Raw genomic sequence first — 27,735 nt, forward strand, 5'->3', positions numbered from 1 at the left:
ATTATGGAGAACCGTTCTCTTTCCTTCCCTTTTTTCTCATTTTATAAATTTCAAACATTTTTCTACTTCTCTCGCATACCTCTTACGCCTTTCCGTACTTCTTTTCTTTAATACATGACAGATTTAGTCATCAATGGATTTTCTACTTTACGGTTGAAAATTATAAAATATTCTGGATAGAAAAATCAATTCGGGAATGCGTTAAATTGCTGATCCTTCTCGCTTGATGTTTGTTACTCCGTCCTGCTCTTGTCAATTTGAATTGTATCTTCTGTCTCGGCGAGAATTGGTGAACAAGGACGGAACGAATACAAGGGGGAATTCAACATGGCCACCCCAGGGCGACAATTACTTGTAATACCGTCGGTCTCGTGGGGCCGATGGGAACTCGATGGGGCGTACTTTCGGTCAGAAAAAGGATATTACTGTAGCCTAGATCGACTCTACCCCTATTGTGCGGAGGGCGCGACGCGTCGCTCTTGTCTTATCGTACTTTCACGTGGCTGATGACCCACGAAAAGCCACCCTCCATTCGAATTGTCGTAAATTACACGTATAGCATACGTGCTTAAATACTATGCAAAACTAATAAGAAATATAATAAATATTTCTTTATAATTTTGAATAATAACTGACATTTTTTTATTATTTCTAAAAACAAAACAATCTATATTTATATGGTTATCATCGATGTTACAATATTATTTTTCACAGACATCACTTCCTGCTCTTTACCTCGCTAATACTATTACCTTCATTAAACCGGCACGCAAACCGGGAAATGTAAAACGGAAAATGATATTACGAACGATTTTAATTGAACCCGTTCCACATCATATCGCGACAAATTAAATCAACGATACGAGCCGAGCATCAATACTCACCGCGGCGCGATGCGTTCGTAAGTACAATAAATTCTGCAATAACAAAATTATCTTGTCACCGTGTAATTGATGGTTTTTCCGCGGGCGTATAGAACGTTGAATAGACATCTCATCCCCCTGTTCAATCGACCAATAACACCCGTGTCGAATGAAATTACCCTTAAAACTACCGGTGTTCCCTGCTACAACAACAAACTCCGTATAAAGTCCACTCAAATCCTCGTTATCAGGCGAAAGTTCATTTTTCATTTTAATCACTACCCACCAACCCCTTCACACGGTTAGTTTACGCGAGGCAACCGTTAATTAATTAAATAGAGACCGCAAACAATTTATTACGTCACGCGATACGTATTCATCGAAACGTGCATACACGCGCAGGACTAACGATGGTGTTTTAAACGAGGCTCGTCTTCGAAGCGCAGGACAATGATGGCAGATTCGAATTAATTGCAAATTCACCGAGATCACGGCTGGTGACGCGATGTGATTAATGTCCGGCCTGCTGTTAATCCGAAGACCGACCGCACCCTTTCCTTCGCCCGTTCTTCTCCTTCTCTCCTTCCTGCTTCCATATAGTAAGTCCTGTGGGATAACAGCCCTGCGTTTCGGATAACAGGGAATATCACCCACGGGGACACCCGACACCAACGGTCTACACGCGCCGGCTAGCCCGTGACAAACGCACCCACCGCGGATTATACGACATAATCGCTCGAAACCCGACCATCCGACGCGACGCGAACCGACACGACGCCCGGACAGATGGATGCACTTTGCTGCATTATAATTTCCAGTGGAACAGTTGAGAAACTTACCGAATCGATCGATTAAATTGTTGGAAAACTCGAAACTGACGCGTGTATTTCTGTCCAATTTAGATGGAAAATATTTTTATCCTTAGTTTATCAGAAAATGTAACAAAGAACTTTATTTGGAACTACGTACATGTACCGTTTAAAACGTTCGAATAACTTTCGATTTGTTGGAAATCGTACAAACAAGCCGTTACCACGCACGATATTTTTGTAGCGAAGTTTTCGTGTACTCTGCGCGAAGTTTCGAAACTTAAATGCTCGCTCGACAAGACCTTACGACTCGAACGTGGACCGCGTTTAAACTGGAAATTTTGTGTATACTGTATAATGCGATCTTATTATGTTAAGGTATACGCTGGGCCGCGACGGTTTTCGAGGGTGAATGTATAATAGAGCCGGCAATCGGTAGCTTCGTAGACAGTTCGATTCTCGATTTTCCAGCAGATGGGAAACGACTGCTGTTACAGGGTATCCGATTTCACAATCGCCAATAATAACCCGCTTTCACGCTTTGTTTACTCTCTGTTTCGCGAATGTGGGAAAAACTAAAGATCGCATCATCTATACGATGTGATTTTTATTTTATTACACGTTGATGACCGGCGATGAAATTTTACAAGTGGATAGAGGATCTAAAATACGAGACCACGTGTTTTTCTCTTTTTCCAAGTATTCGTATTCGCTTTTTAAGGGTTGCAAAATTGTACTCTTTAAAGTAGTCAGTATATTAAATGACGTACGAATGAAAAGGAAGCTTTGAAGGTAAAACGTAAGAGTCGTAGAGGATTAAAATGAAATTGCTGACAGGCTGGTCCCTGGTTGAAGTAAGTGGAGATCAGGTTTTTGTATTCTGTCAGACCGCTGGAATCTTGGTGTTTTTCTTGCCGTCCGCGTTACTAATAGCTTCATCGCCAGGTACGTGGCGTTGACGTTTTAATAATTTCATTCGTCGCGTCAAGAGTCCCCCATTTTCCAGTGTAACCTCCCCGCGAAAGCTTCTTCCTTCCCGGGAGACTGAATCCAACGCTCCCTTTCTCGCTTTCCGCCCTCTTTCTTTCGCGAGGTATATTCAATTTCAAGTTACGGAATTGCGTGGAAAAGCACGCCTTCGTGCGACGGAGAAAGATGAACACCGCGATTTAATTCCGAGTCGATTCTTCGGTAAGCTCGTTAATTCCCACGGGTACAAGAGACAGCTGCCGCGGCAAACATCGGCTTCACCTGAAGAGTTTTTGTAATTCAACCGCGTGACAACGTGAACGGATGAACGGACCGAGGTGAATAAATTTTGTTGGTGACGGAAAATACACTTCGTCGAGGCTCATTAACGTGGAGACGCCGATAGAAAATCAAGTGGATATCTGCGAAACGTTAATCGTCCTCCGGGTAAATGAACGGCCATCCACTCGAAAGAATAAATCTCAGTTACTTCTTTTTCTTCTTCTTCGCTTTTTTTCTCTCTCTTTATTTCTTCGATAAATGGGATTCGGACGATTTGCTTTCATTTAATTGTCGGACTTATTGAATCGAGAATTATGAGAACTGTACGAATGTATGCATTTTAATTTGAAGTTTAATTAAATAGCTCCTTCTTCCTTTTTTAACAATTCTCATTGTTACACGTTTCCTTCTGTGGTTCGTTATGAATAATTGTATGGCTTTAACTGTTGTGTTAATAACTGGATACCAATTTCTACGTAATAATTGGTTAGGTTCTAATTAGAATATTTGAAAGACTTATAAGATTGATAAACGTTCGCTTATTTTCACCTACGAGAAGCTTCTATAGGAATCTTAGAAAATTATAAAAGACCTATGTATACGAGCTCAACCTCTGCAAGCCAGCTTTTCCGACAGTTTGCCAACTATGAGCGAACCTATCACAACGACAAATTTCCTCATCTAACTTTCTACACTGAGATGAGATGATCGCTCAATGCCACCATCACCGGCTCTCCTATCTTCGGTATAACCTCCGCTCATCCGCCTACCTGTTCTCTCCCTCCTCTTCGCGACTCTTTTCCCATCTCTTCGTCTACACCTTCGGGAAAATTAATGATGGAATCCGAGACTTTTCTATAGGGAACTCCACCATTAGATCCTCCCTCCACGGGACGGAAGAAATTCGCAGAGGAAACGGAATGGAAGGCAACGACAATGGATTTTTTCCCGCCGCTCGATTCGTGAATGGACATTGCCTTTATCCCCTTTTCTCTTTCTACGACTTTTATGTATAATACAATACTCGTGGGGACCGAATGGTATCACCAACCGAGAACCATATGGATTATGGATATATTGATCGTCTCGGTTAAGTGATTTCAATTATTTCGTGTGATTTAAAGAACATTGTGCTGATTCTTCTCTTTATATCTTCATAAATCGAATTGTCACTGATAGGTATTCGAGTTCTATTCATTCTGCTGTGAATCAATTGGAAAGTACATTCATCTATATATGTTATACACGATGCAATTTAAATTCCAGAATTAATTAATTAATTGCACGGTCCTAATCGCTTGTATCGGGTGTCGGAACCTAACAGGATTTTCCTTGAACCGTCACACAGGATTCCTTCAACGATAACACAGGGTGCTGTTCTTCAGGGTAGATTGGGATCAGACGGTCGTTTATCAAACTAAGAATTAGGGACATCCGTCCGCTTTGGAGCTATGCCAAATTGAACACCCACCTTCCGACATCGACGGGTCCCTCGATACTGACGTAATATCACAAAGATTCTGTCTGTGCTGATTAACGACGCTTAGTTTTTTCAACTCTACGATCGAAGTTAGGAGGTCGATAGATTCATTAATAACGATCGACGATAGGGAGATTAAATAGTTGCGACAGCCAGCTCAGATTTTTCTATCTTATTCGTGATGCAACACTTTGAAAGGAACAAAGCAAGTTTGATTAATCATGGAGTCGTTAATTGGACGCAACGATGTTTTCGATTGAACGCGATGATTATAATGATTGATCGAGCGATAGAAATATGAATTGTACTTTTATTCTTATACGAGATTATTTTTATTGTGTTTTAAAATCTTCAGTTTTGTCATTTCCTATGTAATATCTGCAGGATCTAAATTCTAGATCGTTAGATATTGAATAAGACGGAAAATATTATTTATGGTACAGTATAAGTACCATTTTGCGGTATTTTTAAGTCATCGATTCAGACTATCAAATCCGCCATTCGCTGTACAACAAACCTGGTACGTCTATTAAATCTCGCCCAACTATAAACAAGCAGACAATCTAATAATAACTCAATTTTGCATTATCAAAGCTTCGAAGCCTGATATGGCAACAATAGAGCATAGCTGTACGCAGCAAGTCACGCGTCCCGTTATCACGACGATTGCAAGCGTTAATGAGCAAACCGTGCAGGTTGTCTCAATCGATATCCATATGTTCAAGCGTCGTAAATGTAATTACATATACCACGAGCCAAGGGTCTAATTACACCAAGCTTGGACACTTCCGACCCTCGGGATAAGCTCTGGGCATAGTTGGGGAACAGTGATATTAACACTTTCGAGGAAAATTCTTCTCCATTCCAAAAACCAACTTCGACGCTACATTTTTCAGAAATGATTGATCTTTCAAACAAACAGGCTTGAAAATTTGCAAACAATTCTTCTGAAGTCTCACCATCGACCCTATAGCTATGTGATATAAGGTATCGAAAGATGCATGTCCATTAAGGTGTGAACAAGGCGGTTTTCAGCAACGGAAACATAGGGCAGAGTGTCGTGGGTAAAGGGAAGCGAGCAACTTAAACGAACGAAGGACGGTAGACGGGTTGGATAAGGTATATAAGGTAGAAGGTCGGGATCAGGGGCTCGTTTATCAAGCGTCCAGGATTCCAGACGTCTGTCCCATGTCCCACAGGATGAATTTATCGGTTTTATAATTAAGCGTGGCTCGCAATACCCACCGAGTAACTCTCGCTCATAATTTACATCTCTCTCCCTCTCTCGTTTCTGCCTTGCTAAACCGTCTCGCGAAACCAGTGATCCGTATTCCCGTCTGCGTTTCCTTGTTTCGAATTCTTTCCTCTTCCTTGTCTGCTTTCCTCGGCTGCGTTCGTGCCGAGATGTTGTGGAAAATCTTCAATAATTCACACTGATACTAAGGAACAAGTTGCAGAGGAGAGGGGGTGTTAGTTGCTTCCCGTCTGGGAGAAGAATTTGAGTTCGTAGCACGGACGGGTAAGTTAGTTAATTAAAATCGAAAGGGGGGAGAAAGTTTCCAGAAGAGAAATACTGTAATTGCGAATCAGTCTTGAACGTGTTTCAATTTTTTCTGCTATTTTTCTTTCGCTACCATCAATGAGAAAAATGAATTTTTCATTTAGAAATTCATTTTCATTTCAGCATTTTACGCGCTAAATGCTATGAATGAAAATTAACGTTATGCCATCTCTACGAAACTAAAAGAAATTTCAATAAACTCGCAAATGTATGCTTGAAACACGTGTAGCTACATGGAACAGGGAACGGAAAGCTTAAACAGTAATCATCTTTCGATTACCCTGATGCTGAAAACGCAACCAGACGAAACGTCGTTTATATACACGGTTCGTCTGAGTATACGAAAATGCTCGTTCTTGAAATTCATCAAAACCAAGTGGAGCGTTACCGAGCCCTGTTAACGAGCGTGTAATTACAGCGAAACGATTGAGCCGTCGCGTTGTCGCGGCACCGAAGGAAATCTGAGTAGTTGTTGCAACTTCCGCGGCTGGCGTTCGTAGATTCCTGCTTGGAATTGTCGAAAGAGAGACAAGGGGATAGTCAGTGAAACTGACAAATAACAAGAGAGACGGAGAAAGAGAATGGAAACCGGAAGAAGAAGGAGAGACTCGACAGTGGGATAGACAGTGTATAATAGTAGGAGTAAGAGAGTGAAATAGAGAGTAGGGTGGATACGACCCCTTCGGTATGGAGTTTGAGGCTTGTTTGAACAGGCTCCGGCTTCCAAAGAGGATGGACGGGGGTATCGGGAGTTGCTATGACGATCACGCCCCATCGAATTACGCGAAAATTGCCCTACGTACCCTCGACCTCCTCTCGTATCTCCACTTCCCCCCCAGGGCACCCTTCATCAGGACTTCAGTAATTTCAAACTCCTGCGTTACGAATGGGACGATAAACGCTCCTGTCGTGAATCCTACCTGTGCATGAAATTTCTTATCTTCGCGTTTACTTCAATTCCACTCTGATTCGTGTCTCTGAACGATAAAGAATACACCCCCTTGATGGGGGACAAGTTCGAAGTAGGTCAATGGGATTTTATCAACCTTCGAACGTGACACTACTGAGATTACAATTTAAATTTTATTTTTATCTTCTAAAGTTTAGATTATTCCAACCATACGTAACTCTGTCGTTGAAAAATTTCTTACGTTAAAATAATTTATATTCCACTTGTGACGGAAACCGAGGTTTTCGTGCCTCTCGCGTTTTATCGTGGCTTTCGTGCTCGATTTTATTTCGCAATAAACATCAAGCTTTATTAAAAGGTTACACCAATACCAGTGGCTTGTTGGTCTTCTGAAAGAGTCGGAGGTTGCACGAAACTCCTGTGGGATTTTCTGCAACCCTTTACGTGACTTTTTCCTCCAATCTCAGGGTCTATCCGGCAGATTGTAGCACCATAGGGACGCAATGTTTTCGCATTAAGGAACGAGATATCGTCTACCGAAGGAGCTTGTAGCCCCGTGACGACGCGGTTTATGGGCTGCAAGTGTCAATTAATCGGATTTTCTTGTAATAAAGTTAATCTCGAACGATTTCGTGCGAGCAACCGCGTACAAGATCGCGGAAGTGATCCTCAGGGTCTCTCGTGTAGACCATTCGGTTTGTCGAGGCGAATTACAAGAGTCTATAGACTCCATGAAAATGTAAGGCTTTGGATGGTTTACCATGGTAAGTGTACGATATACGCGCTGCAAAATTTAGCTATAAAATAATCTTCTTCATTAGGAACTTAATAATTTTTCCAAATAATCCTCAGTTTTTCAAAAACAACGTTTTAGTTTAATTTTCCATGTAGAAATGGAAATTACAGTTGGCAATAATAATGAGAAAATAATGAATCGTTAATTACGAGTTTATAATCCGCCTGTAAAGGGGAATTCCAATTTATAATTGATCCCATAATCCCATATCGGTTATTAAAGATATTAGTGGCTCTGACATCAATTAATTTATTCCGTTTGCAAATTAACTATCAATTTCAGACGAGTTTAATAACTGATTTCAAAAGCAGCATGTTTATTTAATATTACTTTTTAACGTTACATGTTTTATAACTGTTGTTCTTTAAGTATATAAAGATTTTTCTAAAAAAATGCTGCAAACTATTCTGCTATTTTCATGAAAAATAAAGTATTTTCTGAGTTATGTAAAGTTACGTAAAGTTTACGTAAAGTAAAGATATTCTCCAGTCGATGGTTGCGCAAGAAATTACGTGATGCAGTAATTGCATATTTCATGTGATAATTACACGAATATTTCAATAGATAAATACGTAAATATGTCCAGAGACACACGATATGAATTGACTCGGAGAAAATAATTCTTAACCTTCGATAGAACAAGTTGTATTGTATTATTAAACGAATGTACAACTACAGTTGCTCTTGAATACGTAATCGATAAGAGGAGGAAAATAAAAAATCCTCTAACGAGGAAGCAGCAATCACGTCTTTCCGTATCTGAAAATGAAACTTGAAACGCTGTTGGCGAACGTTTCGCTCGGAGACAATTCACCGACCTTTGACCGTCGAAGAAATTAATTTCTCTTTGCGGTTCGAATTTCCATTGCCGCGACCGGCGGGGTCGTTCTCGTTTTTTATTTTTCCGCAGAGGCAAACGCGAGGGAAACCGCCCGCTCAATGCTGGCCAACGGATCGAAAAGATAGATATAAAGAAACGAGAAGGATACAAAAAAATTGAATGGAAAAAAATTGCAACGCGAAAGAACGAATGGAAAAATTATATATTTCTCGATGCACAAATCCTGAGCGTATTTTACGGTCACATAAATAAATTTGACCAACTTTATGCCCGCGGTTTTAACTTTATCTCTGTTAAATCCTTTGAAACGTTTAAATTGAAATTGAAATGAACTTTACTAGGTTAAATTCATACTCGATTTGACACCGTGAAATTGACAAGAAAAGAGCTTGAAAGGGTGGATTCTTCCTTTTATCAAGATACTTTCACCGTCACTTGTAAGTTTTATCTTTTCAACGCAGTTTCCTTCCACGCATATTATCGTCTTCTGGATGGCTGAGCGAACGTCTTATCAGACAATAGATAGAATCGTTCTGACAGTTTTCCGAGGGACATTGAGAATCCTGGCAGGACAATACCAGAGGGTGAAAGTTTCAACCTCACCGACACAGAGATACGAACCAGTCCAACGGAGTGTCTACAATGTTGACACTTTATTGCTATCGCGAATTGGATCTCCTGTTTCCGCGTTCGCCAGACACTCGATATATAGTTTCGCCATTGTTTATGAGAATCTCGAGTACATTCAGCTAAACATTGTACGGGATACATTTGTCCGACACCGTCAAATAATCGAGATACAGTTTGTCTATTACCAGAGGTTTTCATTATGAAATCTAATGTAAACGATATCATGAATCATTTCAGTACCTTCCATTGAAGAATTTTAATCATGGTCAGTTGCGTGACCAACGATCGTGCGCGATCGTTTATATCGAGGTTAGTGATCCACGGTCGTGGAACCTGGTTCGATACGGTGCACAAAAAAAGAAAATTGCGGTAATCGCGGTAATCGCGGCCAAGGTGGATTAGGAAATGGTTATAATTACATTCTTATGAAATTATAACAGTGAAGTTATTTAACGGACTTTAGATTTCATTTGTTTCTTCAGCCCGGATAGGGTGGGCGATAATTGAAGGAATCAGTTGGAAATCGGAAATTCCAACTTTGAAACTGTTCGTACTTTGAAAGGTGAAAGCTTGAACTTTGAAACAAAGTCTGATTTGTATCGGAGAAATTCCCTGGACGCAAGGAGCGTGTTTCTACTTCGTAATTTTATCTGGTATTTGATTTAATTTCTTACTTAATTTTTTTCACCCCCTTTCGAAAGAGGAAAAAATCGAATCGAAACGTAAACGCATAAGTTTTCTGCTGGAACGGTCAAAGAACAATGGTATTTCGTTATTGCATCGGCAAATAAAGAACAGCAGAACGATTCTCGGCAAGGTCTTTCCGTTGCATTCTGTTCCTCTCTCTGCCGCCTCGTTTCCCCTCCCGTTAAATCGATTGCTACGTGACGAATAGTGTTCCACTTTCTTTCTTGTGTACCTTACTGCTCCGAGTGAATCTGACAATTGATTGCATACAACCGAATCGAGGTTACGCGTGTGCAAGCCTTTGTCGAAGATGAAAAAGCATTCAGCGGAGAAAAACGAGATGCAATTGCTGTGAATTTAACACGTTCAGCTTTGATGGAGGTTATCGGCAATTAGCTTGTGTATACGCTTTTTAACGTTGCTGTGTCAGGGACTCTTAGCCGAGCAACCTCGTTTATTGAAAACGTCTTTTAAAAGCAGTTTTCTGCTATTCAAATCGGGAAACAAAGCTTGCGACAATAAAGCCGAGTACGAGGGTAACTGAATAAGTAAAGAGACGAATGGCTGTTATTTTAACCTTTTCATGAATTTGAAAATTTCTTGTAGTTACACATCCCAGAGTTATTATTTTGCTTAAGTACCATTTTACTTAAAGTAGATTATAGAAATATGTATAGTTTTATAGAGAAATATTTTTTAATGCTTTTTCAAATATATTCCAATCAAGTTAGTAACGCGTTAAAAATCCTTAAGATTCACAATCTCTCTGTCCAATATATTTTATTCAATTAGAGGATGCAGTCATCTGCAAAGGAAACGTGTATGCACTGAAAATATTTAAATACACCCTGTAAACCAGACGCGCCGATTAATCACCGAAACAGCAATCATCGATAATCTTTTTCTTCACGCTTCATGCTACGTTTATCAATGCACTTTTTGCATGGTTGCACACTTTTCATCATACATGGCTCGCGGAACACACGTAAATACTGTAGCTAAAATCGACCAACGACCAGCGCGTTTTATTCGCTGAAAGGATTTAAGGGACAACGATAAAAAACCATTACATTTTTAATATTATATGAAATTATAATGAAGCATATTTGGAAATTGGGTAATTGGGAAATTGGAAAACTTTACTACTTAAAAAATTAAAGACCTTTGTCAAAAAATAAAAAAGAAGACAGCAGGATCACGTTCTTGTTGTAATTAGTACCGCCAACTAATCACGCATACATAAATACTAATTACTAAGTAATTAAGGATAAGAGAGCTTTCCAGAGATTATGTAAATATGCTCTTCCTCAATTACCTAAGACTGCATTTGTTCTACTGAAACACTCATATTTATCAAAATTATACTTAATTCCTAAAGTTAGTTTTCGGTGCTATTCAGGAACGTTTCATTCTCAAAATTATAAGTATAATCAAAGAGAAAACCCGGGTTAAAATAAAATAGAAAAAATACTCTCAGAGAAAAGAAGAATGGATTTTTTCTTTTTGCAGTAGTCACTGTCAGCTCTTGTCGTTCGCAGAGCATGAATTCAAGTAGTAAAAAAAAAGAAGGAAAAAAAGTAACAAAGAAGGAATCGTCAAGTTCTGTCGATCGAACGGGTGCGATAGGCAGGTGTCACGCCATTGCGCACCCCCCGCAACGCGACGATTACGACGATTACAAGAGACTCCTAGGGGGGTCGTGCAGGGTAAAATCGCCTCGGTTGACATTGCATCACGAAGCACTAACCACATTATTTATACCACCTCGTAAAACATGTGGCGTGCCTAAACACACTACTCGTTGCCACTACCCTTACCCTCACTACCAAACAGTTACGCAGATCAGAGAACATACTGAACTTCTGTGTGTAAAGTTCGCCACCTTTAGCTACACCTGCCTCGCGAGTAGTTTATATATGAAAGATGGTTAAAGAAGATTATTCTTTAGAAGCTAACAAAAGGAACTGGAGAATTCGGGTGTTTTTCAAGAAAATCATTATAAATCTCCTAAAGATTCTCCTAAAAATTCGAAATACAATTTGAAGTGTTGATATGCTCACTTTTATTAGATATTTGTTATCGGTCAATTCATGAGAATACCTCACTTAAAAACGCCTTCAATTAGGTCAGCAATCAAATTCGAATGATTTTTTTACAGAATTAATTATTCAAGTTGAACAGATAAGAATAAAAAATTTGAAATAATCTCTTTGCTTTCGTGGCTATTTACAGTTACCCTACTCGATGGAGTTGGATTACGACGTGGTAGGTGTTCCGGGTGGTGTTTCCGGAATGATGGCGCTGCTTACTCCGAGAGTGAACGTATCAGCCAGAGGGGAAGTACCAGTTACCTTGCAGGTCTTTAGGATCAGGCTACCCTGTTCGGGTCTCGTCAGTGCTGAAATTCCTTTGGCTTTGAGGCTAAATGTCACTGCACCACCTAAATACAACGACACTATTCTTGTTTTCAAGAGGAACAAGATTTGCTTGCAGGGTGAGTATCCATCGCTTTAATCAATTTCATTTTAATCAAATTCTTTGATCATTTTAAAACTTACGTAATCTCTGATTTATGATACTTAAACTGCATTGTCGTTTGAAAGAGATTAAACAGGTAGTTTATGAAATACTGTTACACGAGTGGAACAGTTGTTGAAAATGCGTCAACGACACAGGGATAAAAATCCGTTCGTGCGTACCTATGTCACGCGCGGAACGCGTAAACCGTGTCAACGCGTTCGCGAACAAGTATTTTAACACATTGCCGTACTCTCGATAATTGCTTGGTTTATGTAATCGCAGATTTAATTAGTACGTTCACCGGGATTGTTGAATGCCTTCGTTACAGGCGACGCAATTTCGACCTATACCTACACCGTGATTAAAACGAAGAGAATCGCTTGAATTCGTTTCGAGTCCCTTTCTATTATCGCCTCTATGTACGATTTATAGCCCTTCGTGCAACTGGAAATCGACAACAACGTCGATGCATAATTTCTGAAAGCAGAATTTCGTGTATGCGAATTCTACCCTCTCTGATATTTGCCTGTATCGGTGTGAATCAACTGATCAAAGTTCTATTCATCCAATCCCGTTTAATTACATAGTTACATACGATGTAAATTGCTTTTCCGCAAGTGATATTTTAATAATTAAACATCACAGAAAAATTTTCCTTTACATTGTCAGTTGAATACATGTCACCTGTCAATTATTATAATTTTGTTAACCCTTCAACCGTAACGATTATTTCACCTTTCTATGAATTTTCTATTAAATTTAGCGTCAAAGAAAATAGCCGTTTTGTCGGGGAGCGCTAAAATTATCCACGAAGGACGAGCGAAGATATTGTACGTATACAATTTAAAGAAGAACGATCATTATCGCTTCGTGCTGAAAATATTGTTTAAGAAACATGTTTGCTGTTTCAAGACACGAGTTCTCGTCAGATATTTTCGATGGTACCTACAAACACGACCCCTGTATTTGAGCATATCCAACCTCTCGAAATCTCGCAATTCCCCTTCAATTTTCCGAACGTTCTGATTCCCATCCCGGTAACCGGGAATACATCCTCTTCTTCGATTGGAGATCAACAAGAACATCGAGTATCGAGAAACTCGATGTAGTAACAGACAGGTGGATGGAATTGGATCCTCTTCTCGATAGAAACTATACTTATTTACACTTGCTAGTGAGACAATGATAACAGACAGAAAAAGATCAAAAGGAATAGGAAAAAATAGAGCAAGGTACGAGGATGAAGTGAAAAAAATAGGGAGGATTAACAGACGGTGATACAAATCCGGTTACCAGTACGGAGGACGCCACAATGAAAAGCAATCCGAGGAATAAAATTGAATCTCGTCAGGAATTGGTGTATTTAATGAAAGAGAAGAGAAGAAGGATCTCACCGGTCTGAGATCAAGAGGATCGACCACCTAGAAAAGTGAAGTGGCGAAGAAGCGGCAGAGGGGTACGCTACAAAGAGGGAGGAAAATAAGTAAGCGGCTATGAGACGATACTCGTCGACAACGAGTTCCTTCTTTTTCCCCGGATTTGCTTTTCTTCTTGGCCTGGTGCTGCTGTTTCCTCGTGGCCCTCTTTACTCGACAGACCTGCTTAAGAGATCCTGCAGAAATCTGAAATCGTCTGGAGACCACTCAAAAATAATCGAATTTCGTGTTTGGTTCCTAGAATCCTTTTACCCTGTCTACATATACAGTGGTACGTTAAAAAACGTACGCAATAAATATTGAAGAAGAAGAAATAAATTAATCATTGGAAAAAGGACGTTCTGGATTATAATAATTTTGATGAATAATTAAAAACATTAGACTTGAAATTAGGCATGCTTTGAAATTAACCATCAAAGCGTTAAAAGGTTAAAAGTTTTCGAAATAAGAAGAAGAGATTCTTTTTTTAATTTTTGAATTGAAACCTTCCCTTATCTGGTGTTCTCGACTTTCTACTCAAGTTCCTTTTCTGGTACATCGACGAAACTAGAGTTCGATCGATCCTCCGCCATGTTGGAGCAACGCAAGCAAATTGATTCCTTTGTCCTACCAGCCGTTAACCTTCCCTCACCTTTTTTTATTAGATATCAAGTGGTGCGGTTTCTTTGAACGGGCTAAACCGTCGGTTTCCGTGACTAATTTTTCGATAGTTGAATCGAGTTGCGGTTCTCTTATAAGAGCGACGGATTAAAAGGAGATTCGGATTTGACGCGCATAGAAGCGAGAATGGAAACGGGATTTTCAAATTCAAATTATCAATGAAATATGAAGATAAAAATGAATAATTGTTCGTAAATAAAACAACGGTGAAATTGAACGTTATTCTCGAAAGTAACTTTTAAGCAGAATCTCACGATGGAAAGAATGAAAACTAAAGTTACTTAAAAAGTTGCCGTCGTCCATCTCGGTGAGCAATGTACCGCATAAAGAGAAGATTTTAAGACGTCCGTTACTTGTGAATAAACAGGGGAAAATTCTTGCAAGAAGTTGGACGCGACATCAAATACAGCTCCTATTTATTTAACTTTATCGAAATTTTCCGCTCAATTATTCTTCTCATGTACAGTGCGATCCAGTGTTACAAATAGAGTGTAATCGTTAATGCATTTATAGCATAATAAAACACGATGCACCACATAATACATGTAAGTAAATGAAATAGAAAAGAAAAGTAGAATTTCACCACCAAGACCTGAACAAAACGCTTTTTCTTTCGCTCTTTTACTCGTTCTTTTTCCGCAGCACCATCGTCATAAAGTTTTTCCTCCGCTTTTTCTCGGTTACATCTCAAGCTGAGAAAATTCTTCCTCTACCAGGTACCGTATGTGCAATCGTGTCGGGCTCATTCGTTTACTCTGTGTTATTTATCCTGACCACGCCGCGAATCTCACTTTTCTTGCCATCTTACCCGAAATAAAACGAACAAAAAGGACTTGTCTCGTTAGAGAAAGGGCGACGAATTTGCATTATTTCTATAAACGCAAATAAAGTAATATTCTTTGTAAACCTTTATTTAAAACGAGATAACTTTTGTTGCAGATGTTTTGGTTTCTTAATGAAAAATTCCCTTCGGGTGTGGAACTCTGGAAATACAAAGAGGAAGACTAGTAAAGAGTTATATAGGGCGGAAGGTGCAAACGAATCTGAAAGGAAATTCAAAAGAAATCCAAGATTTTTTTGTAAAACATCGTTCGCGATGGTTTTGAACAGACCATGATATCCAATTCAAAAGGATCTTCCTCCTTTCATTCGAGTATCCTGATATAACTTATGACTGCACGGTTGCTAAATGTCGTTCGTTTGATAACCAGACCGATACAGGTGAACGATCGATCTATCAGCCTGTTCGACAATGAAATCGATTCTCTTGCGGGTACATAGAACATCGAATGGGAAACGGTTCAATCGACAAAATGGGTTGTCGATAACGTAATGTGGCTCGCACACGCTTTGTGGCCGTAATGCAATTATTTTACGGTGGCAGAGAAGTACGTTCATTAAATTGCACAGGAGAATCTATGCTGATGACCAAATTTCTCGGTTATTATGCTGTCAAAGTCACGCACGAACGTTGAAATATTCGGAGGGAATCCTCCTATTTGGAATATGAATTTACCTTACGCGACTTACGGATCTTTGAACATTTAACAGCCCTTGATGCCACAATAGTGTCGCTCAGAAAAATCTTCGTTGCACTGACAAAATTGTAATTTTTGTTTCAGGGGTTGAAGCACCGCCAAGGAACGACTCGGTTCGTCTCGAGCCAGGACCGCTGGTGAACGGTGCTGGAACACTTTACGTCGCCGCAACGTGTGCGTGCGCCTTAATATTAGTCGTCGGCAGCGTAGTAAGCGCCTTGTATATTCGCAACAGCAAGGCTCGTATTCAAGAGTCGCAGTGAGTATAGTTTCAAGGATACACTCTAAACTTATCCAATCAAGGAGATAGTAAAACCAAAGCGACGAGATTTCATGGAAACAAGCATCGTTCGTTAATCTCTTACGGAAGAAAGCTTCGCGATTAAACATTGATCGAACATTCCGTTTATTAAAACGGTAATTTCATATCGTGCCTCGAGCGCAATTTTCCGAGGTATAAAACCAGAATCGTGACGAAGCAACCAGGTTATCCGTAAGATTCGTAAGGATGGCGGCTTTCATCTTCTTTTTTTTCACGTATCACCAGTCGCATTCTCATTTCCCACGAGCAGACAGAGTGAAAAGTCTGCTATCGTGAGTTTCCTGTTGGATAGAGAGAAGGTGGGAGGCGTGGGCTGAGTCGCGGTGAGGAACAGAAGAGCGGAGAAAGATTTCTACACCCCCGCGGGAAATTCGTGGGATAAGCTGGATAGGAACTCGTCCGCATGAAATATCCTTTCAATAAGCCCTGGTGATCCGTCGGTCGCTTGGCACGGCAGCCGACATTTTATTGCATGGCTCCGCGTCTCCGTTCGAGGAGGACTTTCGCGTGAGAGGATGTAAGAAGCAGATCCAAAGAAAGAGACACCCACCCTTTTTCTTCCCGACTTGTTCCCTCTTCTTTTTTTTTTTTTCATTTCGCCTCCTCTTTAACGCGTAAAATACTTCCTCTTACTCGTACAAGAATTACCTACAGTCTGTTTAACTCTGGTTTCTTATTAGTTTCATTCATTACGAATCAATACAGAAGAAACGCAGGGTAAATTTCATTTTTCGCGATACTTAAAACGAGTAATTAGAAACTTTTAAAGAGACCGTGTTTGATGCCAGACGTTATTCGTGCGTCGTCTAAACTTTTCCATCGAGCTTTTATAACCCATTTCCTGATGCATAAATTAGTAGTCATACTTAGTAACAAAATCTTATCCAGGAAGATTCTGATAAAAGATTCGAAGCTGAAGTTCTGGAGAGGGAGAGAGGAATTTTATTTCTTTTACCCGTTCCACTCCTCTTTACTCGGACTTGTCGTATTTCCTTTGAATATATTAGTACCCGTGAAACTTCCGGTACGCGATTTTACGAGCGATTTATACAAAGAAAGGTATACTTTAAATCCTCAAAATGATAATCTCTTTCAATTTATTACTTCTTACCATTATTTTACTTTTCTTCGCTGTAATTACACGTATAATTATGACCGTCTTAAGTGACTATAAACTTGCTCAATTGAAGCTTTACACTTGACACCTTGCATATATAGCCAATATTAATAATACTTCATTTTTTCCTTACATCAATTAGAAGAAATTCATGATAATACTCAGAAAAGTGGGTCACTAGATTATGTATTTTAATTATACATTCAATTGGATCGTCGTTATTATCGATATCAAAGAAATTAATACATTCTTGCACAATTACGCGGTATCAGTGAAATGAATTCCGACATGGTAAAATTATAGAAATGAGATGAAACGGCAAGAGGTTTCCCTTCACCTTCCATTTTCATTCCCTTTGTACACCGTCTTTTCAATTTCCTTCAAAGTAGACCAATTGTCTCTTGACGAGCGTTATTAAATCTTTTGAAGTTTCTCATCACGAATTTTTTTTTAAGACGAAAATAGTTCAAGACCCTCCTTTGATGATGAATTGAAATGAAACTAATTTTAATCCGTATTTCATGAAATGCTCCAAAAATATTTGTTTATTGCAGAAGACGTTACATTTCAATAAAAGGATTGAAAGATTCGCGGAAATATGAAGGTGGCAACAATGGTGCAATAATCTTAAATTTCATTCGGTTGAGGGTGTACATAAACGTTGTCCTAAAATGGAATGTTTTTTATCGGCTGGAATTTTGATAGAGGAAGGAGGGGTAAAAGTGGTTTCTCTTCCTTCCTATAACGCTGTCGTTCTTCCTTTCTGTCTTCCGCAGTAGGGAAGTCCCGAGCATGAGCCAATTGTCTCTCGGGGGATATATTAGCTCTTTTGAGGCTCTCCAGGCTGATAACGCGCGGGAAAACGAGGCTCAGGATCCTTCTCTACCCCTTATGCGTCCCCTCTTGGGGCGAGACTGCAGATTTTACATCCGTTCGCTCGAGTAAACACACAGCACCCACCCTTGGCCCCTCTTCTCTGTTACTGCGTCGATCTCGACTCACAAAGGACGATTCTAGAATTCGACAAGAACACGCTCCTCTTTGCGGCCGAATGCTCCTTTCGTATTCACAAGGATAGGAAATTTCTTTCTGTCACACTTGTGTGGTACATTATTTCGTCTTCGATCTCTCGTTGCCGAATCAAAATGCAAATTTTGAAAAACATATATTTCGTTTAAAATCTTCTATGCATCAATATCTGTGTTTCGTATTTAGATGGTAATTCTTGCGCTCGAGTGTATCAATTGTAGCGGAATAAAATAAATCGGGCATGATAAATGGAAACTGGCATCGAGCCGTAAAGTACAGTGGCCGAAGTCCTCGAGCCTCGATACAGAAAAACCGGAGCGTGGAATATTTGAAATGGTCCGCGCGACGCCGTCGAGCCGCGCCGTTACTGTTTCTCGCTCGATGTTCCCCTTTTTTTCTATTTTTTTGTCGAATTGTGCGTGGACGGATTTGCATGCGCAAAACGGCCAATAAATCCGGCGAAATATCGGAATTACCGTTCCTCGAGACGAATTCTTTTCCCAGTATTTCCAGCTATGTATCACCGTTCTTCTTCTCTCCCGCCTATACGCCGCTTTTCAGTCTCTCTCCGCTCTAATATTGCGTTTCAAAGGGGAACGAACCCTCTTTGAAAATTTTTCCCGCAGGCTAAGCGGTAATTTCACACGCTACGAGGACCTTCGACGGGATCGATCACACGGGACACCTCGCTAGATGCACAATCGCGAACTTTTCCTATATATTGGAATTCGAGCCGAAGAAAGGAGATATTTGTCGAGTTGATGCAAATCGATTCGGGACGTTGTCAGGTTTCAAGAATCATTGAAATTTTTATCTTAACGACGACATGGAAATTGATATACTTCGAAAAGAATAAGGAGATTAGACTATAGAACTTCTCAAAATTATTTTTCACGATATTTTCACTTGCTACTTTAGGAAACTAATATACAACTGCAATTTTGTTTTAGAAAATATCGAAGATAAAGAATAGAAACTGTTTCCATGAAAAATAATCTGTCGAAATCTGTGCAAACAATAGCGAACCGTATCCCATGATCCGAGTTTTGAAATGTGATACACACAGTTCTCTCCAGTCGTTCCTCGTACGTTTTTATTACGTAGGAAAGTGCATTTGCGAGTCTTCGTTAAAAGCAGGCAACATTGCATCCACATAGGCTGGGATATTGTAAATGTACACAGTTTTACTGAAGCTATGAATAATGATTCAAAAACAGCACAATATTGTGTGAATATATACATATTTATTTTATTTAATAGTCATGAACTGTTTTCAGAATGTTTGAATCAGTGTTGCTTTAATGTCTTAAAAATTGATGCACTTGGCGGACTAATGCTTGACATGTACTACTTGTACGATTAATTAAGCAGTCTTAAAACCAAACTAATTTAATATTCTACCTGGTACGGTTAGTATAATAATAACACTATTAAACATAATATTTTTCTATTTTTTTAAATTATTTAATCTACGGTGTTGGTCACTAATGACCCCGTTAGTATTCAACCAGTGTTTGATAGGAAAAATATTATAATTCCAGTACTAAATTTCTAAACGGTATTCAGATCCCTATTCTCAATATATCAAAGGCTTGGCTTAAGGAAGAGGAATCGCAGTGGAAGAGGTAAACGATAAGAGCGGCGCGTCGCGGCACGGCGAGAGGCTGGTGGTAGTAGTAAAATGATAGTTGGCCATACCTCTCTCAATTATTACCGGTGCAGCTATGTTTCGGCGGTGCACAGAACGTGTTGTGCATTACAGAAATAATTAACCCCGTGTATAATCATTAGATAGCTACAGGGTCGTCTGTCCTTGCAGGAAAACACTGCCCTGTTGCAGCTATTCAGCGGCAGACACCGGTGGTCTGGCGAGAAGTTCTGTTCTGGTTAGAGTCGACCCACGACCCGGAAGCGCAAATTCCGGAAGTTACGCGACCATTGCCGACCTGGAGCCACTCTATGCGAGACCTTGCGGTTCTAGAGCGAGTTACTACGCTTCGAGCCATATGACGCATCTGAGTCAGGTATGGTGCATAATGATTTTACGGGAACTTGCCTAAGATATTGCATTAAGTGCTTACGGTGGTTTCGAAGTATGGCACATGAAACTCTCCGGGAGATTCACGACGAGGGGACGATGCTTGTAAAAGTTTAACCAATTATGCTTCCAACTCACAAGCTACGCGATATCCACCATTCTATACACGGAATTTAACGGGGGTCGGTGAAATATAAACGAGGCTGTAAAATTCCTTATCTTCTATAGTTTTCTAACGATAAACGACGGTAGGAAATTAATCGAATTTTATCGAGCCATATTCTAGTGTTATATGAAAAGTTTCGCTTATATAGAACCAGTACCTTTCGTATCTCTTTGATTAAAGCAGCAACCGCGATATTTGAGAAGTGTTGGAAGTTTGCGAGACTTGCGATACGAAAAACAATTAAAAGGATAAAATACTTTGAAGGTAGCTATTACAGAGGGGGTAACGGAATCGCCAGATCTGGAGAATTTTCCAAGCGTTTAAAAAGTCAGTTATCCGACTGGTGGTCGTTTTTCAAAAGCGTGTTTCTGGGAACTCGCAAGCCGTGCCCGCGTGGGCGGCTCGAAATGTCAGGTCATTGTGTGCCTTCGAATGGCGTCATGAGCTTAAGGGTAGCGAAACAGTCCGCGAAACAAAGTGGAAGGTAGACGAGAAACTCTCATTGCATGTCAGGAAATCCGATTTTCTCTCAACCGTTCATTCCTCCCCTTTCCCCTTCACCTCTTCTTCCTGTCTGTTCATTGCAAACTCTGATTCCTCTCTCTTTCTCTCTCCCCGTATCCTTCTTTCAGCACCGGAAACGGAGGCTGCGAGTTTCGTCTCGTTCGGTCTCGCGTGTAAAACGAGAGGCGTGCTCGAAACTTTATCGAATTTGCGACGGTACAGGCCGCTTTCTACCAACAACTTTCTCTCCACCGACCCTTTCCAAACCTTCGACTCTTTATCCAGCTATTCCAAGCCCGCCAAACCGACAACCTCCGTCTAATCGAGCGAGCCCATAAGAAACTGGTACAGCTGTTAAACCTACTCTTTTCCTTCCTTTCTTCTCCTTTCTTTTTTCACTCAGACCTCAAAGGATCAATCTTCCATTTCTATTTCCCTCGAACGTGAATGTTGCTTTCTACAATATTTAAACAATTTTATCCAAAACTTGCACTTTTATTAAATCACGACTGATTCTACGATTTGCTTACAAACCACAATGTTATAAAGCGAGCGACAAAGGTTATAAGAAAAGTTACCTCAAACGTTACAGAATCGTGCGAAAGGTTAAACAAGAAATTGTTAGTTTCATGCGAATAACAGAACACAATAGGTTGGCCTGTGGCGAGCAACGCTTGAAAAGCACGAAGTTTCAGTGCAGAGTATTGCAGAAACACGAAATAACCAGAATAATAACCTCTCTGACATTCCGCGATGCTTGTTCTGCCGCTCCGACGCAGCGGGATAAAGGAAGACGAAGAAGAAGGAAAACCGAGATCGAGCAAATGTCGAATAAATATGCAATGAAGTTTCGAAAAAGCAACCGACCACTTTGCAGCTCGAGACGAGCGTTTTACATTAATTTCCAGGGGTAAAAGAAAGGTGGCAATACCAGCTGCGTAACATCCTCCAAAGAGATCTCTGAGAGAGGAGGAGGGGAGAAGGTTATACACGTGGTTGCCTTCCACAGTCGGAGGAGGAGAGGCTGAAGAGAAACTGCAAGTGGGTCCTGTGATTGTTTCGGCTTTGATCTTGAATCAATTTACCGGGTATACGCGTATGCTTGGAACCCTCGTCTCGCCTCGCCTCACCTCGGTGTCCTCGTCTGAAACGCCACCCTCCTGAACCGACGCGAAGAACCTCGAAGAGAGGAGTGTTTATACAAACGCGTGCCGACGTAAGGACCTGTGTCAGACGAACGGATGTTACAGGTGTATACATGTAACCACGAACCTCAAGGGAAAACTTATCCTTCTCTTTGGCTCTGTATCACCTTCTCCTTTACTCGTTTTCGGTATACCTTCTTCGAACTCCACTCGCAAGAGACGTTCTGTAAACGACACGCATCGACTTATACGTAATTTCAGGGTAATTTAACGCTTCACTTACCGCGAGGACATTAATAGGTTTTGAAAAACAAAAGATTGAATTTAAGGGTTACTTATTCGATTCTTTATTTATTATTATACCTAGTATTGAAATTGAAAGTTATTAAAGGTGACGGTATTTTTATGAAATTAAATTGGAAATTGTTATTAAATTTACCGAATCCGAATAAAAAGTTTAGGGGGAGACAGTCGAGCTGAAAATGAAGCTTTTAAAGTGCTTTCAGCGTAAAACAAACGGGCGACGTTTGACGAAACTCCTCTCGATAAATAAATCGAATTGCTGCTTGCTGCGTATCCGGCAGAAAGTTCACTCGTGACGCACTTAAATCAATAGCACAATTGTGATCGTATAAAAGCGATTCGTCAGTCTACTTTCATCCCGATGAAAACGTTCATCGCCGCTTCAATTTCCCTTCCCGTTTGTTTGCCACGCCAGTTACGAATCTGTTTTTTCATCCTAATAGCGCCGCTTGTTAATTGTACGACGAACGGTTGTTGCCAACTCCAGAAAACTTTTATCCGTCGATGTTTCAACGAGTAGTTTTCATGCATCGTAACAAGCGACGAATGTTAAATTTTTTTTCCGTACGTATGCTACTTTTATTACTCTCGATTGTAATATTTAATTTTAACTTTTTCAAATATAATCAGCCGTTTAATGTACAAGCAGCCGGTACGAAACAAGCCAACAACAGTGCATAAATTCTTGCATGATTCAACGCGTATCCCGGGGGTGCATTTCATCTTGTTACTGGTCGCGAGCATTCCAATTAAAAGTGTCGATTATCGCGTTTGAACCGTGACGGAAGCGGCGTTAAAGCATCCGTTTTGCTTTTCATAATAACGAAATTGTTGCACTCCGTCAACTACCAGCAAACTCGTTCGTCGCGGTTCCGGTATTACCAGTTAAACAAAGCATCGTCTCTCCCGTCTATTTATATTTATAAGCTTATACCGCGGCTGAAATCCCATTTTATTCGTTTTCCAAACCTGCCCGCTGGTTTCAAATTGTCTCATTGCATTTTCATTAACGAACGAGTGAAAGTGGCATTCGGGTGCGAGGGAAGGAGGAGGAAAAAAAAGATGGAAAGAAGAGAAACAGAGGGAAAACGAAATCAACGAATGGAACGAAAGGTGGTAATGAAAAGTGGAAGAAAATCAGCTTGAAATTGTACGTGTTTATGCGCTGAAGAAAAAGAAAAGGAAAAATAAACCTGGTCCAAAGACCGATCGAATCATCGATAAATAATCTTCATCCCGATTTTTCCAATAACTTGCGTCGCGTTGAGCTGCTTTTCAACTCTTTTCCATCTCCTTTTTCCTCATCTCTGACGCACGCGCGTGCACGTGTCGCAAACATGCAAATGGAATAGGAGGGTCCGAAGGCAAAACTCCGGAAAATTGAAATTAATGAATAACCGGCCGTCTTCTGTCCCTGCTTGCCCCGCGCCACGCAACACCATGAGCCGATGAAAAACCATGGACGCACAAAGGGTGATGCGGCTACGATGGAAACGAGGATACCAAGAACGATGGAAAATGACAAACAAGAATTTCTTCAGAAAAACATTATATTTTGAAATAGACGATACAGAGATAAATTTCTGTTGCAAATGAGTCGTTTGTTAATTTCCAGTCGACAGACCCTTGCGAGAAAGCCAGGGCACTTGCTGTGTCAAGGTCCGCGTTGTACTGTCGCAATCTTATACAAGAAGGCACATTTGGTCGCGTTTACAAGGGCACGTTGGATTTGGCAGGTCGCGAGCAAGAAGTGATCATAAAGACAGTCACAGGTATGATTAAAGCATGGCATTGAATTTTAACAATGTGTTGATTATTTTAATCATAGCATAATATAACATTTTCAATTATATTGAAAGCACAACTCTTTTTAGAAAAAATTAATTTTTACAAGACATTTTTAATAAATGTAAAATCAGGAATATTATCGTTCAATTACTCTTCTGTTCCTGTTTAAATTTCGTAACACGAATTAAAGTGTTCTAGCCTAGCAGCACGCGATAAGGTAGAGAATTTCATACTCGCAGTTGATTCTTGAACGGTAATTTTTCTGATTTGAATTAAGAAATCCGAAGTATTTTGAGTTATTTTGATTGTACTAATTTTAGTGTTAAAAAAAAGAGGTTCGACTAACAGGAAAAGTTTGAGATTTTAGAAGTGGCGTCAGCTTATCAGGCGTCTTTGCTGGTGGTGGAGGGTTCCCAGTTGGCGGGATTAGTGCATGCAAACATAGCTTCTCTCGCAGCTGCTTGCCTGGATAGCTCTTGTCCATTATTGGCATACACAAGTACGCCGGGAGTGTTGAATTTAAAGCTGTACCTTACCGACGGCAACCATCATCCTGTCACCAGGGATTTGGTGCACGTTGGCGCCCAAGTTGCCAGGGCAGGGGCATTCTTGCACGGTAGAGGTCTCTTACACAGGTGATTAGCTCTTCCTCTCTTCTTTATTAACAACTTGATGCAATTAATCATCGAGTGTACCGAGTACCAAAATAATCAAAACTTAACGTAGTCCCTTTGATGAATTTCCAATTAACATCTTTGAAACATTTAAAAGACAATTGATTTTCCATTACTCGTACAAAATGAAGTCTTTTTTTAATTAGAGATCGGACATAATAAAGTGTGCAAATGATTGCACGGTTTTAGGGACATCGCTGCAAGAAATTGTCTGATCGAGCCAAGCAGCCTTCATGTGCAATTAGCTGATACAGCTTTGGCGCGAGATCTTTTCCCTCAGGATTACCACTGCCTCGGTGATAATGAGAATAGACCCATCCGGTGGATGGCTTTGGAAACACTCCAGCACAATCAGTACAGCACTGCAACGGATGTGGTATGGTCACAATTTCCATTTAATATCAATAAAATTTTTATGCGATTTTACCTACTCCAGTTTTCTTAATTAATATATCCTATCTATAATTTCTTCATTTTTCAAAATATTTTGAAATAATTGAAATACAGTATGGTTTTCTAACAGAATACGACTGAAAATATTTCTATTCATTCTGTTGATAAAATTTCACTCGATTATCATGAACATTATATATAAATAATTATGGCTTTATTGTTTGTTTTCAAGTGGTCATTCGGGGTGTTCTTATGGGAACTGGCGACGATGGGTCAACAGCCGTACGTCGAAGTGGATCCATTCGAAATGATGGCGTGTCTTCGCGATGGTTACCGACTGGTTCAACCAAGACCATGCCCAGACGAGCTTTTCGCTGTGATGGCCGTCTGTTGGTTAGGTCTTTCCAGAGATCGACCAACCATGCCTCAGCTTCTCGCTTATTTACAAGACTTTCACGACGCCCTGGGTGGCTTCATATAAATCACCCAAATCCGAAATGTTTCTTTTCCGCGCGATTCAAAATCGTGTCACGGAAGTTTTCTGTGCAGGATTCCAGCAGGAGCTTTGCACCGAAAAAGATTCAACGTGATCCGAGGTCGAAACGAAGACACGACTTAAAAGACTTTGGTTGAAAATAGGTCGGCAAGAGATGAAAGCGATAAGTACGTTCCAAAGGCTGCAGTATCCAATCGAAACGAGAATCAAAAAACGAGAATCAAATCGTATGGAATTAAAAAAAAAGAACTGTCCATTTGTGACTGTGATCCAGAACCTTCAAGGAGGGACGCATTTTCCTTCGAAACAGTGTTGGAGAATTGGAATAAGTAATCTGATAAACTTTCAGATTTAACGTTATTCGTCTAAATCCAGATGAATTTTTATTTGAATATTTATTCGTCAATGATAAGTAATTTATTTATCTGTATTATATTATATTGTAGATATTTCTTTGACAATGAACATTTTAGTAAATGTTAAATCTAAAAGTCGAGGAATCGACGTGTTTGGAAAGATACACGTCTAATTTATTTGGATGATTATTTTAAACAAATATTTATTCAAAACACTTGAAACGATGGGCAACACTGTTTCGAAATTCCCTTCCAATAACAGCAGAGAATCAAAACAGAGCACGGTTGATCGAACGATAGCGCAATTTCGTGGATTGAAATGATTCGATTCTGGACAAATAAGCGAACACCAGCGACCGGATCGGTCATGGAACAAAAAGGTTGACGCGGATACATCCGTCCATAGTAATTAAAAGTATAACTCGAAACGCATGAAGGAATTTTTTTTATAAAAGCGACAGACACGACGCCTGTGGCTTTGCAACCAACTCTGTTCGTTGTACAGCACCATCGTTGCACAGGCGCGCTTTTTCCACAATTATTTTTTTCTACACTTCTTTTCCTTTTTTCCAATGGTTTCCAATGTAGCAAGCTTTCGACGATCTCGAAACGAATAGCAATGAATACCAGTGGCTCTCAATGAATATTTCTTGAAAATATTCCAGAAACAACAATCATTTTTGCCTCGAAGAAATTGAGAATGATACAAACGCTTTTGAATGTATTTCACAATTTACCTTTTATAAGCTTGCAAAATTTTCTAAAAAGCTCTTCGACTTCTGTTGTAGCTAACAAATCTTCACGGTGTATATATATTATTTCTCTTTTCCGAACACCCTCTCTATTAAACACGATTCAAGATACTACGATACTTTCGTACGCACAGCGTGACTTAGACCTGTTTAAGTGTAACTATCCGAGACAGTATTGCTATAGCGAAATCTCCGGATAATCGGTAACCGGAAACAAAACTCGGTACGCGTAAGATATCTTATTGTGCTTGACCTTCGTTAGGCATATACCTAGTGTTGCGTAAATGGGCGGTCGAACTGTACGTACCGTAGTAGTTAACTACACCGTACAAGTCACTTGAAATATCCGCATCTCGCGTGAAACGTGCAGGAACAACGGCAGGATATGACGCGAGATGGTACGATACACAGATTTAAAAAAAAAAAAAAGAAGAGGATAAAAAAGAATGTACTCGATGTGTAAATGTCGCATGTTCCTGACTTTACGAATCATTAACCTTTATCGCACTCGTCTCCCTTTCATCCCTGAACTTCCCTTTTTCGACTATATCCCCCGACGCATCGTAAAAATGCTGAATCTATCACGTCTCACCTTCATAACTATTGCTACGAGCATTTCACTACTACTATAATTAATACTATCTATTTAAAGTAACTATCGCTCGCTATT

At 40.0% G+C, this 27,735-nt stretch overlaps 1 protein-coding gene across 2 annotated transcripts in view; it reads left to right on the plus strand.

The window, feature by feature from the left end:
- The window catches only part of LOC117605797 (tyrosine-protein kinase Dnt), a 47,007-nt gene extending 19,493 nt beyond the window's left edge, over window positions 1-27,514 (plus strand). For both annotated transcript variants that reach the window (XM_034327521.2, XM_034327522.2), the window contains exons 3-9: window positions 12,061-12,322; window positions 16,067-16,241; window positions 20,270-20,474; window positions 24,222-24,378; window positions 24,762-25,029; window positions 25,258-25,444; window positions 25,694-27,514. In XM_034327521.2, coding sequence (XP_034183412.1) covers window positions 12,061-12,322; window positions 16,067-16,241; window positions 20,270-20,474; window positions 24,222-24,378; window positions 24,762-25,029; window positions 25,258-25,444; window positions 25,694-25,942 — 1,503 coding nt within the window. In that variant the 3' untranslated portion in view covers window positions 25,943-27,514. The remainder of the gene's footprint in view (window positions 1-12,060; window positions 12,323-16,066; window positions 16,242-20,269; window positions 20,475-24,221; window positions 24,379-24,761; window positions 25,030-25,257; window positions 25,445-25,693) is intronic.
- Window positions 27,515-27,735: the final 221 nt, after the last annotated feature.

Source organism: Osmia lignaria, chromosome 2 (assembly GCF_051020975.1).
Source record: "Osmia lignaria lignaria isolate PbOS001 chromosome 2, iyOsmLign1, whole genome shotgun sequence".
Lineage (NCBI taxonomy): Eukaryota > Metazoa > Arthropoda > Insecta > Hymenoptera > Megachilidae > Osmia > Osmia lignaria.